Source organism: Peromyscus californicus, unplaced genomic scaffold (genome assembly GCF_007827085.1).
Source record: "Peromyscus californicus insignis strain IS unplaced genomic scaffold, ASM782708v3 Scaffold_20__1_contigs__length_68692818, whole genome shotgun sequence".
Classification (NCBI taxonomy): domain Eukaryota; kingdom Metazoa; phylum Chordata; class Mammalia; order Rodentia; family Cricetidae; genus Peromyscus; species Peromyscus californicus.
In genome coordinates, this window is record NW_026294503.1 from 65811339 (window position 1) to 65823291 (window position 11953).

At 49.5% G+C, this 11953-nt stretch overlaps 1 protein-coding gene across 10 annotated transcripts in view; it reads left to right on the top strand.

The window, feature by feature from the left end:
* The window catches only part of Scn8a (sodium voltage-gated channel alpha subunit 8), a 175757-nt gene that overhangs the window by 145287 nt on the left and 18517 nt on the right, over positions 1 to 11953 (top strand). For 7 of the 10 annotated variants that reach the window (XM_052749004.1, XM_052749001.1, XM_052749006.1 and 4 more), the window contains exons 20-21: positions 229 to 402; positions 6932 to 7054. In XM_052749004.1, coding sequence (XP_052604964.1) covers positions 229 to 402; positions 6932 to 7054 — 297 coding nt within the window. The remainder of the gene's footprint in view (positions 1 to 228; positions 403 to 6931; positions 7055 to 11953) is intronic. The other 3 variants (XM_052749009.1, XM_052749007.1, XM_052749008.1) reach the window with 1 other exon arrangement.

Sequence of the window (11953 nt, forward strand, 5' to 3'; positions counted from 1 at the left end):
GTGAATTCTTTCTCTCTAAAACACTGGCCTGGGAGTTCAGTGGTGGCCCTGCCTATGCAGGGCCCCGGGTTCAATCCCCAGCATCCCTAACTAAACCAGTAAGTAAGCAAAGCGGGGAACAGGGGAGTGGAGTGGAGGAGTGGGACCTGATGGCGGGCAGTGTGCTGTGCGAGGAGCTGCCATGCTGGCACACTCCTGCTGGTTAGGCAGACATTGCCTCTCTTCCAGGCCTTCGAGGACATCTACATTGAGCAGAGGAAGACCATCCGTACCATCCTGGAGTATGCAGACAAGGTCTTCACCTACATCTTCATCCTGGAGATGTTACTCAAATGGACAGCCTATGGCTTTGTCAAGTTCTTCACCAACGCTTGGTGCTGGCTGGACTTCCTCATCGTGGCTGTAAGTGTCCTGTTTTCCGCTTCTCACCCTTCCGAGCAGGAGCTGGGGCTGGCTAGGCTAGGTTAGCAGTCGGCACATAGCTGTGGGCTTGAGGGAAAGTCCTCCTAGGGCACTCAGATCTTATTTGGAGAGTGGGACCTCTGGAGACGCTATATTGTCCCAGGGACTGTCCTGTTCTTCACACCACTGGGCCTGGCTTATTTAGATTCAGAAAGTCCCGTCTTTAACCTGGACACCACAAGGTTCTTGCTCCCAGACAGCGGGATATCCCCTTTCTGCTACTATGAGATGGGATTCTGAGATGAGATGTGATGTTGGGATGGGGGAGGGGGTTGTGGGGATGAGGTGGGATGTGGGGACAAGGTAGGATGTGGGGATGAGGTGAGGTGCAGGGATGAGGTGTGGTATGGTGTGGGGATAAGGTGGGATGTGGGGATGAGGTGAGGTGCAGGGATGAGGTGGGATGTGGGGATGCGGTGAGGTACAGGGATGAGGTGTGGTATGGTGTGGGGATGAGGTGAGGTGCAGGGATGAGGTGTGGTATGGTGTGGGGATAAGGTGGGATGTGGGGATGAGGTGAGGTGCAGGGATGAGGTGGGATGTGGGGATGCGGTGAGGTACAGGGATGAGGTGTGGTATGGTGTGGGGATGAGGTGAGGTGTGGGCACAAGGGAGGGTGCGGGGATAAGGTGGGATGTGGGGATGCGGTGGGATGCAGGGATGGGGCACGGTCTGTCACTCATGTCCATGCCCATGGATATTTCCCAGAAGTGCCCCGTCAAGCCACTCTTCCTGGGAAGAAGGCCTGTGGTGTTGCCGTTTCTGCTGTGATCACCAAATGAAAACTTTTCCCCTCCAGGCTAACTGACCCTGTCCAAGGCTTCACGGCCGTGAGCTGCCATGTTGTTTTCAGGTTGGAGGCAGTGGCATCATTGACAGTTTCTCACTGTGCCAGTACTTGCTCATCACTAACCATGACTGTCTTCCTCTTTCTGTAGCAGCTAAAACGTTTCTCTTGCAGCATTTACAGAAAGAGTGCGTGAGAATCACAGGACCAGAGCTGTGGCGAATTTCCCCAGGGGCTGAGAAGGGCTGGAAAGATGGAGGGGCTGGGGGCTGGAGACTGGGTGGGCCATGTGGCAAACTGCCTGTGGAATACCTCTGGGACCTAGGGCAGATCAGCTTGGAAATCTTTTTAACTCGTGTAGCAGGAGCCCAGGACTCTTCCACAGCGATGACTTTGGCTTCATAAATGCATCCCCTTCCCAGGTTAGTGATGACTGTGAGAGATGTCATTGTGGCCATCGTCTGCGTCAGGAAGCCAGCTGTCTTGTTCAGGGTTCTCTCGGGGACAGGACTTAGAGCCCGAATCTCTATATACAGAAAGGGGATTTAGTAGAATGACCAACAGGCTGTGGTCCAGCTAATCCAACAATGGCTGCCTATGAACAGAAGGTCCAAGAACCCAGTCATTGTTCAGTCCAAGAGGCTGGATGTCTCAGCTGGTCTTAAGTATATCCCAGAGTACCAGTAGTAGGCTCCAATGCCAATAAAGGTATGGACTTGCCAGCCAGGTGAGAGCAAACAGGCCAAGAGCAAAGCTTCCTTCTTTCATGTCCTTATCTAGACTTCCAGAAGAAGGTGTGGTCCAGATTAGAGGTGGGTCTTCCTGCCTCAAAGATCTGGATTAAAAGTGGATCTCCCTACTTCAAATTGAGCAGAAATCCCTCACAAGTGTGCCCTCCATTTTGGGATTTTTGTTGATTCCAGATGTAGTCAAGTTGACAACCAAGAGCAGCCTTTGAGAAGAAATGTAAATAAGGTGAAGAGGCCAGCCTGCAACCTTAAAGTAAGCAAATATGCATGGCCCCAGGAAAGTAGGCGGGTCCTTGCAGTTAGTAGATCTGGAGACCTAAGCAGCTGTGGATTCCAGCTTGTGCGGAAGAATATAGAATGGTACCAGAGACTAGGCTGGCTCTCTTCCTAGAGAAGGGGAAACGCATAGTAACTCCCCAGGGCACCTGGATTCAGGAAGATGCCCACAGAGCCCTTCCTCTCTTGGGCTCACTGAGGACTCAGATGGACAGGTCCACGACCTGCTCTAGCTGCCCAAGAACTGTGATGTGGAACCAAGTGTCCCCTTTCCTCCAAACCCCGACCTGAACCACCAGTTCCTCTTTGGGCTGAGCAATCCCAGATCCCAGGATGTGGTCAGATACGTCCCGCCACACACCCCTGTACCCAAGTGTGCTGCTAGGCACATTCACCTACAGATCGTCACTTGTGTATCAAGTGTTTTCTTCTTATATTAGGCAGAAAGAAGGTAAAGCAATGAGATAGGCATATGCAAGCTGGGCGGTGGTGGTGCACGCCTTTAATCCCAGCACTCGGGAGGCAGAGCCAGGTGGATCTCTGTGAATTCAAGGCTAGCCTGACCTACAGAACAAGTTTCAGGAAAAGGCTCCAAAGCTACACAGAGAAACCCTGTCTCAAAAAACAAAAAGCAAACAAAAAAGGCATATGCTAATTGACTATAACCCATCAGTTCCTCTAGCTTTTGGAATTGCTGGACTGCTCACATTTTCTCTGAAGATTATAATCAGCATGAGTTGAATGCTGTGTTCTGTTTTGAATTGCCTTAGTTTATAAGGAGTGCCAGGAGGACAAGCAGAGATGGTCCCAGGCCTGGAGAGCTTATACCAGCTTCCACAGGAACTCTAACTTAGCTCTAGACCAAGGTAACCCAGGCTGTGAGAACGGGGCTCTCATAGGAACCACACTCTTTTGACTTCTTCTCTCTGTCCATTTATTCATTTGTCCAATGTTTATTGAATATCCATGATGGGCAAAGCCTGCTCCATGTTGTAGAGAATATAAAGAATATCAAACCCAGTTGCTTCTCTCTCAGAGCCAAAGAAGATGAAACACACACCCAGAGCCACAGCCTGCTGGGTAGGGATACCCTACCCAGTGATGGTGGAGATGGTCACTTTTAAATTGTGGATGGATAATCCTAGCACTCAGGAGGCAGAGGCAGGTGGATCTCTGTGAGTTGGAAACCAGCCTGGTCTGCAGAGCGAGATCCAGGACAGCCAGGGCTGCTAGACAGTGAGACCTTGTCTCAGGGGGAAAAAATGTGGATGGAAAATAAGGCATCGATTGGCACCCAGATAACTAGACCTGCCAAGAGTGTTGCTGTCCACTGAGGAGTGTGTCTCGTTCTGTGGACACTGGGGAGCTTGCAGCTGTAAATTCCAGGTCCTAACTTAGCACCGTATCTGCAACACTCTCCCATCTCACCCACTGATGACTTCATGTCCGGGCCTGTTGCCCTGAGAGAGTCCCATTTTTCCTCGTTGTCTCTCAAAGCCACTGTAAGCTCTGCTTTTATGGAGCCAGGAGGAGAGTCCGGACAACAGCTTGGAGAGTTCTCTTTATTAGTAAGCCATGCGAATTCCCAAAGAGTCGTGGGTTACTTTTTCAGGTCTTTGTCTACGTCGGCTTACATGCCCTGAAAAAGGAATTTATCATCTTTCTCCAGGAGATGTTTCCCCGTTGCTGTCAGGGGTTAGCTGGCACATCTGTTCAGGGATGGGGACCTCAGACTGACCTTGGCCTACTGAAAACATCGTCTCCTTGGAGAGGCCTTTGGAGACGCCGTCCAGTGTCCACTTCCTTCTGTGCCTGCATGGCCTCGTTCTGTCCCTTCATCGCTGCTGCTTTTTGCTTGCTTTCTTTCTTTTTTAGGTTTGATTCCCTTGTACACTTGAACAGGTGTTCTGATTATGTCCTGTAGGAGTTTAACCTGGAGACCCCGGAGACCGAGAGAGCCATCAGCTGAGGAACAGTCCAGAGGAGACCCTTGCTGATCTTGCCTTGTAGATCTTGGCTCAGTTGAGCAGCTGAGCAGACCGCCTCTCGGCGGCTCTCCAGCAGCCTCTTCATTGGCCTCTGTACCTTCTCCACCCTCCCTCCCACTGTAGTCTCTTCGTAAAGTCCCCATCCTCCAGAGCTGGGGTCTCTAGACATCTGTCACCTGCCAAAGCTTCACAAGGTGACGCTGGCGCAGAGGCCTTTGGAGTTGAAATGGGGGAGCTTGCCTTCAGATGTCAGGCATTTCTAGACCACTTGGGGTTAAAGTTGGCTTGCAGGTTGGAGAGGTGAGTCAGCAATAAAAAGTGCTGACTGCTCTTGTAGAGGACCCGAGTTTCATCTCCATCACCCATGTGACTCCTGTCCCAGGGGAATGACAAGACACCAGCCTCACATGCATGCACCCATACACAGGCAAACACATAATTGAAAAAGAAAATCAGTCGTTTTGTAAATTAAAGAGAAGAGTTGGCTTGTCCTGGCCATAGTAGCCAAGAGACAGCTCTATATAAATTTGTATTAATTGTTATAAATAAAGAGAAAGTGATAGGTTGACTGCTGTGTTGTGGATCAGGGTTTGGAGGCCCTTGACTGAGTGAAGATCAACCTTGCACCACCTTCACGGAACACAGAGCGCCTAGCAGGGCTGCGCCTCCTTCCTCCAGCTTTGAACACTACCTAGGACTCGACTCCGTAGATGACACCAAAGCTGAGGGGTTATGAGTACGTGCACACGTGGGCTTGCACTTATTTTAAAGTTGAATCCTTTAAGCCTGCTTCCTACTCTTTCATTCTGCTTCTGTCCTCACTAATCCTGGTACTGAATTATAAAATGCCTTCTTATAAAAAAAAAAAAATTGTAGCCAGGCTCGGTGGCCTTTAATCCCAGCACTCGAGAGGCAGAGTCAGGCAGATCTTTGTGAATTCAACACCAGCCTGGTCTGTCGATTGGGTTCCAGGACAGCCAGGGCCACACAGAGAAACCCTGTATCAAAAAAAAAAAAAAAAAGTTGTTTTTTAAATGTTTATGTATGTAGCTCAGTCATAAAACACTTGCCTAGCATACACGAGGCCTGGGTCTAATCTCCAGTTCCAAACCATGCAGAAAGAGGTATGTGTGTGTGTGTGCACAAATGCATACTTTGGAGACAGAATGAAGACAAGCTAAGGAAGAGACCAAAAGCAGCAGATGAAACTAAGTTGTAGATTTTTTTTCTCTTTTCTCACTGGCTCTGGCTTTGAGACATTAATCAAAGTAAACTTACAGCTCCCACTCCAGTAGAGGGGATATCTTAGCCCATCCCAGAGTCATGCATAGATACAGTAGGCCATGACAGGAGAAAAAGGTGCTGTGAGAAACCCCGGGCTCAGACATTCTCAGATGTGATTGGGTGAGGGTATGTTCAGTGCCCCTGAGGAGGCCCCCATCTTGCTCAGGTCAAGCCCAGGCAGCTCTAGGTGTGGCTAGTATCCAATTTTGAGAGTCATTCTGGTAATAGGAGCAAGGTAAGTTTGCTCTTGGAAACAGGGAGGTGTTGACCTGAGTCTAGGCCTGCGGTCTTCATGCCAGGGTGTCAGCAGTTCAGCTCTGGGTGGTTCAGACATTGATGATGTGTTGAAAGACTGCCATGTCACCTGCATGCCAGAGATAGGTCTCCATAGCCTGCCCAGGTAGACCAAGCACTGCCTCAGGTTAGCAGTGTGCCTCTCATCCTAGCCCCAGAGCTACCACTGACAGGGAAATGACCCTCTCCCCAGGAATTCTTCTAGTTATTATTTTAAGGAGGAGAATAATCAAAGACTGTCTTGGAACTGGCAGAGGCCAGTAAGTACATTTGGAGCTGTTCTGGAAGGAAAGACGGGAAGTTGCCAGTATGGATTTGGTTCCTATGACCACAAAGGAGCCTATGGCCACGAAGGGTGATAGTTGGGCTTAAAAGATGGAGGTTATAGTTAAGAGCAAGAGAGGGGATTGTGTAAGTAGCTCTCAACAGGGCCAGAGTCCCACCAAGGAGGCTCCTGGGAAAGACAGTCACCTGCGGAACTTACTGACCATGCTTCCTTTGTTAATGTAGTGGCTCATCCAGTTCTCAAACGGTTTCTTGCCAACCAGGATAAGAGAGCCTGTCCCTGTCGGAAACTCCATGGTGGCTGAGCTGAGGAGGGGCAGCTGGTGTGGAGTGTGTGTATTTATCTGTATTCTTTTTCATAGGTACCATTAAGTTTGTCTGGCTTAATTTAATGGGAACTTCTGGGAGCTGCAGACTGTAAAGGGCGAGGGTAAGGCTCTTGTCGTCCCTTCAGGCTCCTTCAGTGGGACCTTCTCCTCCTCCTCCTCCTCCTCCTCCTCCTCCTCCTCCTCCTCCTCCTCCTCCTCCCCTGGGCCTCTTCCCTTTCCAACTGCGTGTGTCCTGCCGCCTGCCCCTCACCCTCTCTTCCCCCTGTTTCTCTTCTGCCTCTCTCAACTGCCTTTCCTTCCAGGTTTGAGTCAAGTTGAAGTAGGCTGAAGTAGGCAGCCGGTGTCACCCACCTCCTCTGCTGGGGCCCCTGTCTGTTAAATCAGTGCTAGGGGTTTATTCTAACACTCTGGAACCTCTCTTCTCTTTTCTTTTCTTTCTTTTTTTTTTTTTCTTTTTTCTCTTCTGTCTCCGTGTAGGTCTCTTTAGTCAGCCTTATAGCTAATGCCCTGGGCTACTCGGAACTAGGTGCCATAAAGTCCCTTAGGACCCTAAGAGCTTTGAGACCCTTAAGAGCCTTATCACGATTTGAAGGGATGAGGGTAAGCTATTAAGAGCAGCCGATCCTTCTGCATGCCAATGGAAACTGTTAAAGCATGCTAGAACTGATCACATGGTGGGAAGGTCATTCCAACACAAACTCTGTGATGCAGCCGCTGATTGGACTCTCCACTTGCCCCCTCGCACCTGCCCCCGTGTGCAGGGGAGTTGCATTAAAGCTGCCTCATCACATGACTATCGGCCCCGCCCCCAACACCGTGCCGCTGCAGAACATGTTAACACTGGCTCCTCTCATCTGGCCTGGCTTACCTGTAGCACTTGGGGCGGCTTTCTGGGCTGTTGGGTTTATAGGGAGAATCACCAGGTGCAAAGAAGGGGAATTCTAACCCAGAGACCCACTGAAAAGCAGAGGTTGAAGGCAGGCAGAATGCTGGGTAGGGGCAGCAGCCGGATGGGGACTGTGGCCTTGAGGTCACTGAGGAAGCAGCCAAGAAGGGACTTGAAGACAGGGTGGCAGGCTTGGAACTGGGGACGGAGCGGAATTCGGCGTGATCCTGGGAGAAGAGATGCTTTTCTTTCTGTTCTGATTCCTCTTATTGCACCTTGTTGTTCTCAGCCCAGTCCCATAAGGACTGGCAGCCTCTGTCTGATGGCGAAGCTTTCTCCTCACCCCTACCCTCCGCCCACGCTCTGTGGTCCCTGTCTCACTCCATCAGAACAGCAGACAGTGCGAGGTGACCGCACATCAGCTAGTTCTGGAATTTCTTGAGACCCCTCCCTGTTCCTGCTTGGATGATACCCTCCCCAAGTCCAGACAACATAAGGGGTTGTCACCTGCCATATTAGAAACAAGGCCTTCTCCTTTGACGCCCTTTCTTGTCTCTTTTGTTAGCGTGTGCAGATGTGTGCACACACGCTAAAAAGTTGTTTTCTGGAAAACCACGTGGACAGCCAGTTCGGTGGTGATAGTTGCCCTGTGCTAATCAGAGGGGCTGGTTATACTTACAGGGCCCAAGAAAGCTCACTTCACTTTAGACATTGAATACATGCAGGAGAGCAAACCAGAGGATGTTTTTAAATGTGCAAATATCAGAGCGTAGGCATGGAAATGGAGCAGTTGCAGTGGTCCACGTAACATAAGACTGACGGGCAAAGCTAGAGACTAGGACAGTGCTGCTGTGCCCATTCGTCATCTGTGACCCTAGCCACTAGTCCACAAAGCTACTCACAGCTGTACAGGTGAAACTCTTGCAGGGTCTGAGGAATTTTATTATTTTAGCGTATTAAACAAATGCTGTCTGCCTCGAATTTCTTCTATAGCACAGCCACGGTTCTGCTTACTAAACGTGAGCCTTCAGTAGCCCTCCAGAAGCCTTCTGCAGGGAGGGCAGTTCCAGGGCAGTAAATTGATTCTAATTAACGAGGAATTCTAAGTCTTCCTCCCACGAGTAAGAGAGGTCTCAGCATGTGGGTAAGCCAGACACAGTTCCTGCCGTGTGCTGCTTCAGTCGATGGTGGAAATGGCCACGGTGTGAGAAGCAGGACTAAGATGCCTGTCTCTGCTCCCCCGCCTGCCCACGTTTTTCATAAGAGAGAATAAGCCTGAGTATTTCTGGAATTAATAGTCCACCTGGTGGCGGAAAACCTCTGGACAAGGCGCAGCTACGACCATTCCTTGAAAGGCATCGATTACAGCACTTAGACCTGAACTGAGTCCCTAACAAGGGCCCCGGGCCTCCTAAAGGAGGTCGCCACTGCCTACAGACTGCCCCCAGCATGCCCAGCTGGCACTAGGAACTCTCCCCATCTGGTTGTTCATTCCTGTCACTGTGTCAAAAGCAGTCGTCAGGGACCAGCTGGAGGCATTTGCTCAGAGAAAGCGGTTTGAGTTCCAGATGCAGGAATCCTTTCGGTGACCTCTCCTTCCCCACTTACTCCTTCCCGACCTTCCCTCACCTCTCTCTCATTTGCCATTCCCCCCAAAACTTGGACCTGCAACTCCCAAGTAGATAAGAAGCCCAAAGTCCAGAATAGATGCTCAGCTCAAAGGGAGTTTGATTTTTAAACTACCTAGCTGGTTTTGGTTAAGGTGATATAGGTAAGAGCCACTGAGAGCCCAAAGCTGCAAGTTGGAGCAAGTCCTCAATGTGGGGAAGTGGGTAGAGATACCACGCTCAGTCAGTGCCAGTCAGCCAGCTGTACTAACTGGCCTCTTGGGCAAGCAGAGAGAGCTCAGAGGTCCATTCCTGCTCTGAGGCTTGTCAGCCCTTCTCAGGAAGAGTATCTGCAAGAAGGTGCTATCTACATTTATAGCAAGTTACCCAGCAGTACCTGTGTTTACCAAGTATGATTTTCCATGGGGTGTATGTTTTCATTCGGTAGCTTGGCTTCTTCAACATGCCAGCATTTGCAAGATGCCACCTAAAACTCAGCTAAGAAACCGTGACACACTGGCCGTCATCCATGCAGATGGGCTCCCCTGTCACTGTGCTGCTCCGGTCCTAGGCTCCGCCCTTCACTTGAAAGGGGAATGTCACCCTAGCTGTCCTGGGGTATTCACGTCAGTCTCCTCTCCTTCCTCAAACCAAAGACCAGAAATTGCAACAGTCCTGCTGTTGGCAAAGGAACAGTCACCCCTTGCCTTTCTCTCCTCCATAGTACCCTTCCGACTTGCTGTTAATTCCGAGGGTATTTTCCGCTATGAAACATGCATGCATCTCTGTTGTCGGTACATAGTTGTCATTAAAGCCATGTTCCCTCTGCCAGATGCTCAAAGCTATCTCACAGACGTTTTAGTTTTATGGGCAGTCTGGGGATGGTAAAAATGTCAGCATTAACATCCAGTGGAGTTTTCTCATCAACTAAGTTACATTTGTATCAATCGCCAAGTATAAGCTGCCTTCGAAAAATGTAGCTGTCTTACAGGTTTCTAGAACCCACCCTTGAGTTCTGTGTCTAAGCTGTAGAAACCTGGCTTCTACCAGTGATAGATTTCATCATGATTAGGGCAATGAGACATACCCAGAGAGCAGAGGGAGCAATGCAGTGTATCAAGTGAGAACATTGTCATTAGGAGGGTACTTTCCAGGAGAGGGGAGCCTGGTTTCTTGCCCTGTGGCTGTTGAGGACACCACTGTGACAGTCCTTCGGGAGCACAGTTCATTCTGCTCCACGGCTTAGTCCTCAGTGTCCAGTGTCCACTGCAGACAGAAGTCATGAGTAAATTCCACCAAACCTGTTTACTGTTTTATTTGTAAAACTAAGGTGAGGAGGTTTCCAGTAGTTGTGATTAATAAATAAAACTATGCCAGGCAGTGGTGGTGCACGCCTTTAATCCCAGCACTCAGGAGGCAGAGCCAGGTGGCAGATCACCGTGAGTTCGAGGCCAGCCTGGTCTACAAAGTGAGTTCTAGGACAGGTACCAAAACTACACAGAGAAACCCTGCCTGAAAAACCAAAAAATAAAAAAATAAAAATAAAATAAAACTCCACTGCAGAGGCCGAGACTATGCTTAGAGGAAATGCCCTTGCCCAGCCTGTGTGAGGCCTCGGTTCAGGTCCCAGCACTGAGGGAAAAGTACATTTTACAGATACCTCTTATTTTATAGGATTTTTGTATCCTGTGAACAGTGAGGCTCAGATTAGCCGCAGACTTGTGAAAACAAAGGTTCAGAGAGATCGCCCCTGGTTAGCTAGTTCTCCCTTGCTCTAAGTATCTGGCACCCATAGTTCACTGTAACATATGAACACCTTTGTAGACCAGCACAGACCGAGGTTGACAGGAGCTGGGCAACACCCTGTAGTGGGAAGGATTCACAGAGCAGACGACAGGCTGGCTTGCCATGAAAATCCGGCATCTCCAGGCTTCACCCCTGGGGCAGCTCTCTGCCCCACACCATGGTGCGTCCGAGCTCCATTGTGACGATGCTACCACACACGTGAGTTAGTGCAACTTCACAAAATCTGCTCCTACTGTTTGAAGCAACTGTTCATTTGTGGATCATCCCCTTTTTCCTGTTCCTTTCCACATTTCATGGCTTTCTGGTGCTCCCACCAAAAGGTGAAAACTATAGAATGAGTAGGTAAAAGTCACATCCGATTATCCAGCACTTTAATAAGTGCACAGAATAGTGTGGAGAATCTCCAGAGTAAAGAATTCTGGGTGCCCTTGCTTGAAGGACTAGACATTTGTAGTACCGACTATCTGGTCTATAAGAGATTTCTTGGACTAAGAATTAAGAAACAACTGCCTTCCAGTCTAAACACCTTCATATATGAATTGAAGAATCACAGAGTGAATACTCTGAAAGGAAGAGGGCGCCAGCTGTTTTCAGCATGGGGCAGAGCAGATGTCTTCTCGGCCATGTCTTCCGATGAGTACAGTCTGAAGTAGAAGCTGTCGAGACAGCCTTTCTGGGCCTCAGCAGCTCTGCTCAAGGCATTGTTGCCCCACAACCTCCAATGTTTACTTCGTAAGCTCTGAGGCAAAAACTGATGCAATGGGAGGTGCCGCCTGGCTGCCTCCAGCATAATGCAAAAGCCAAGAAACTTCCACTCCTAAAGGCTCTTTGTTTTTCTAACTTAATTCCTGAGCTTTACTTACTAATTTTTTTTAACAGTATGCCAGTCTTTTTAGTTTCAAGAGCAGTGATCTAACCCAGAACCCTCCAGAAAGCTTTAAGCCATTTTGATTTCTAAAACTGTGAAGAATGAGTTGAGGCCTGGACCAAGCAGAAGCGTAAGAAGGCAGCAGCAGAGCAGCAAAGAACCTTAAGGGAGACTCACGTCTGCTCTGACTTATCTAAACCGTTTGGTAGAGGGAATATAGCTTTTTCTTCTTCCTTGAGCCTGCAAAATCTGCATGCTCAGCTGTTGCCTGAAAGAGATAACTGCCTTGCATAGTTGTAAGACTCCGTACGGTGCTGACCCAGAGGGCGGCA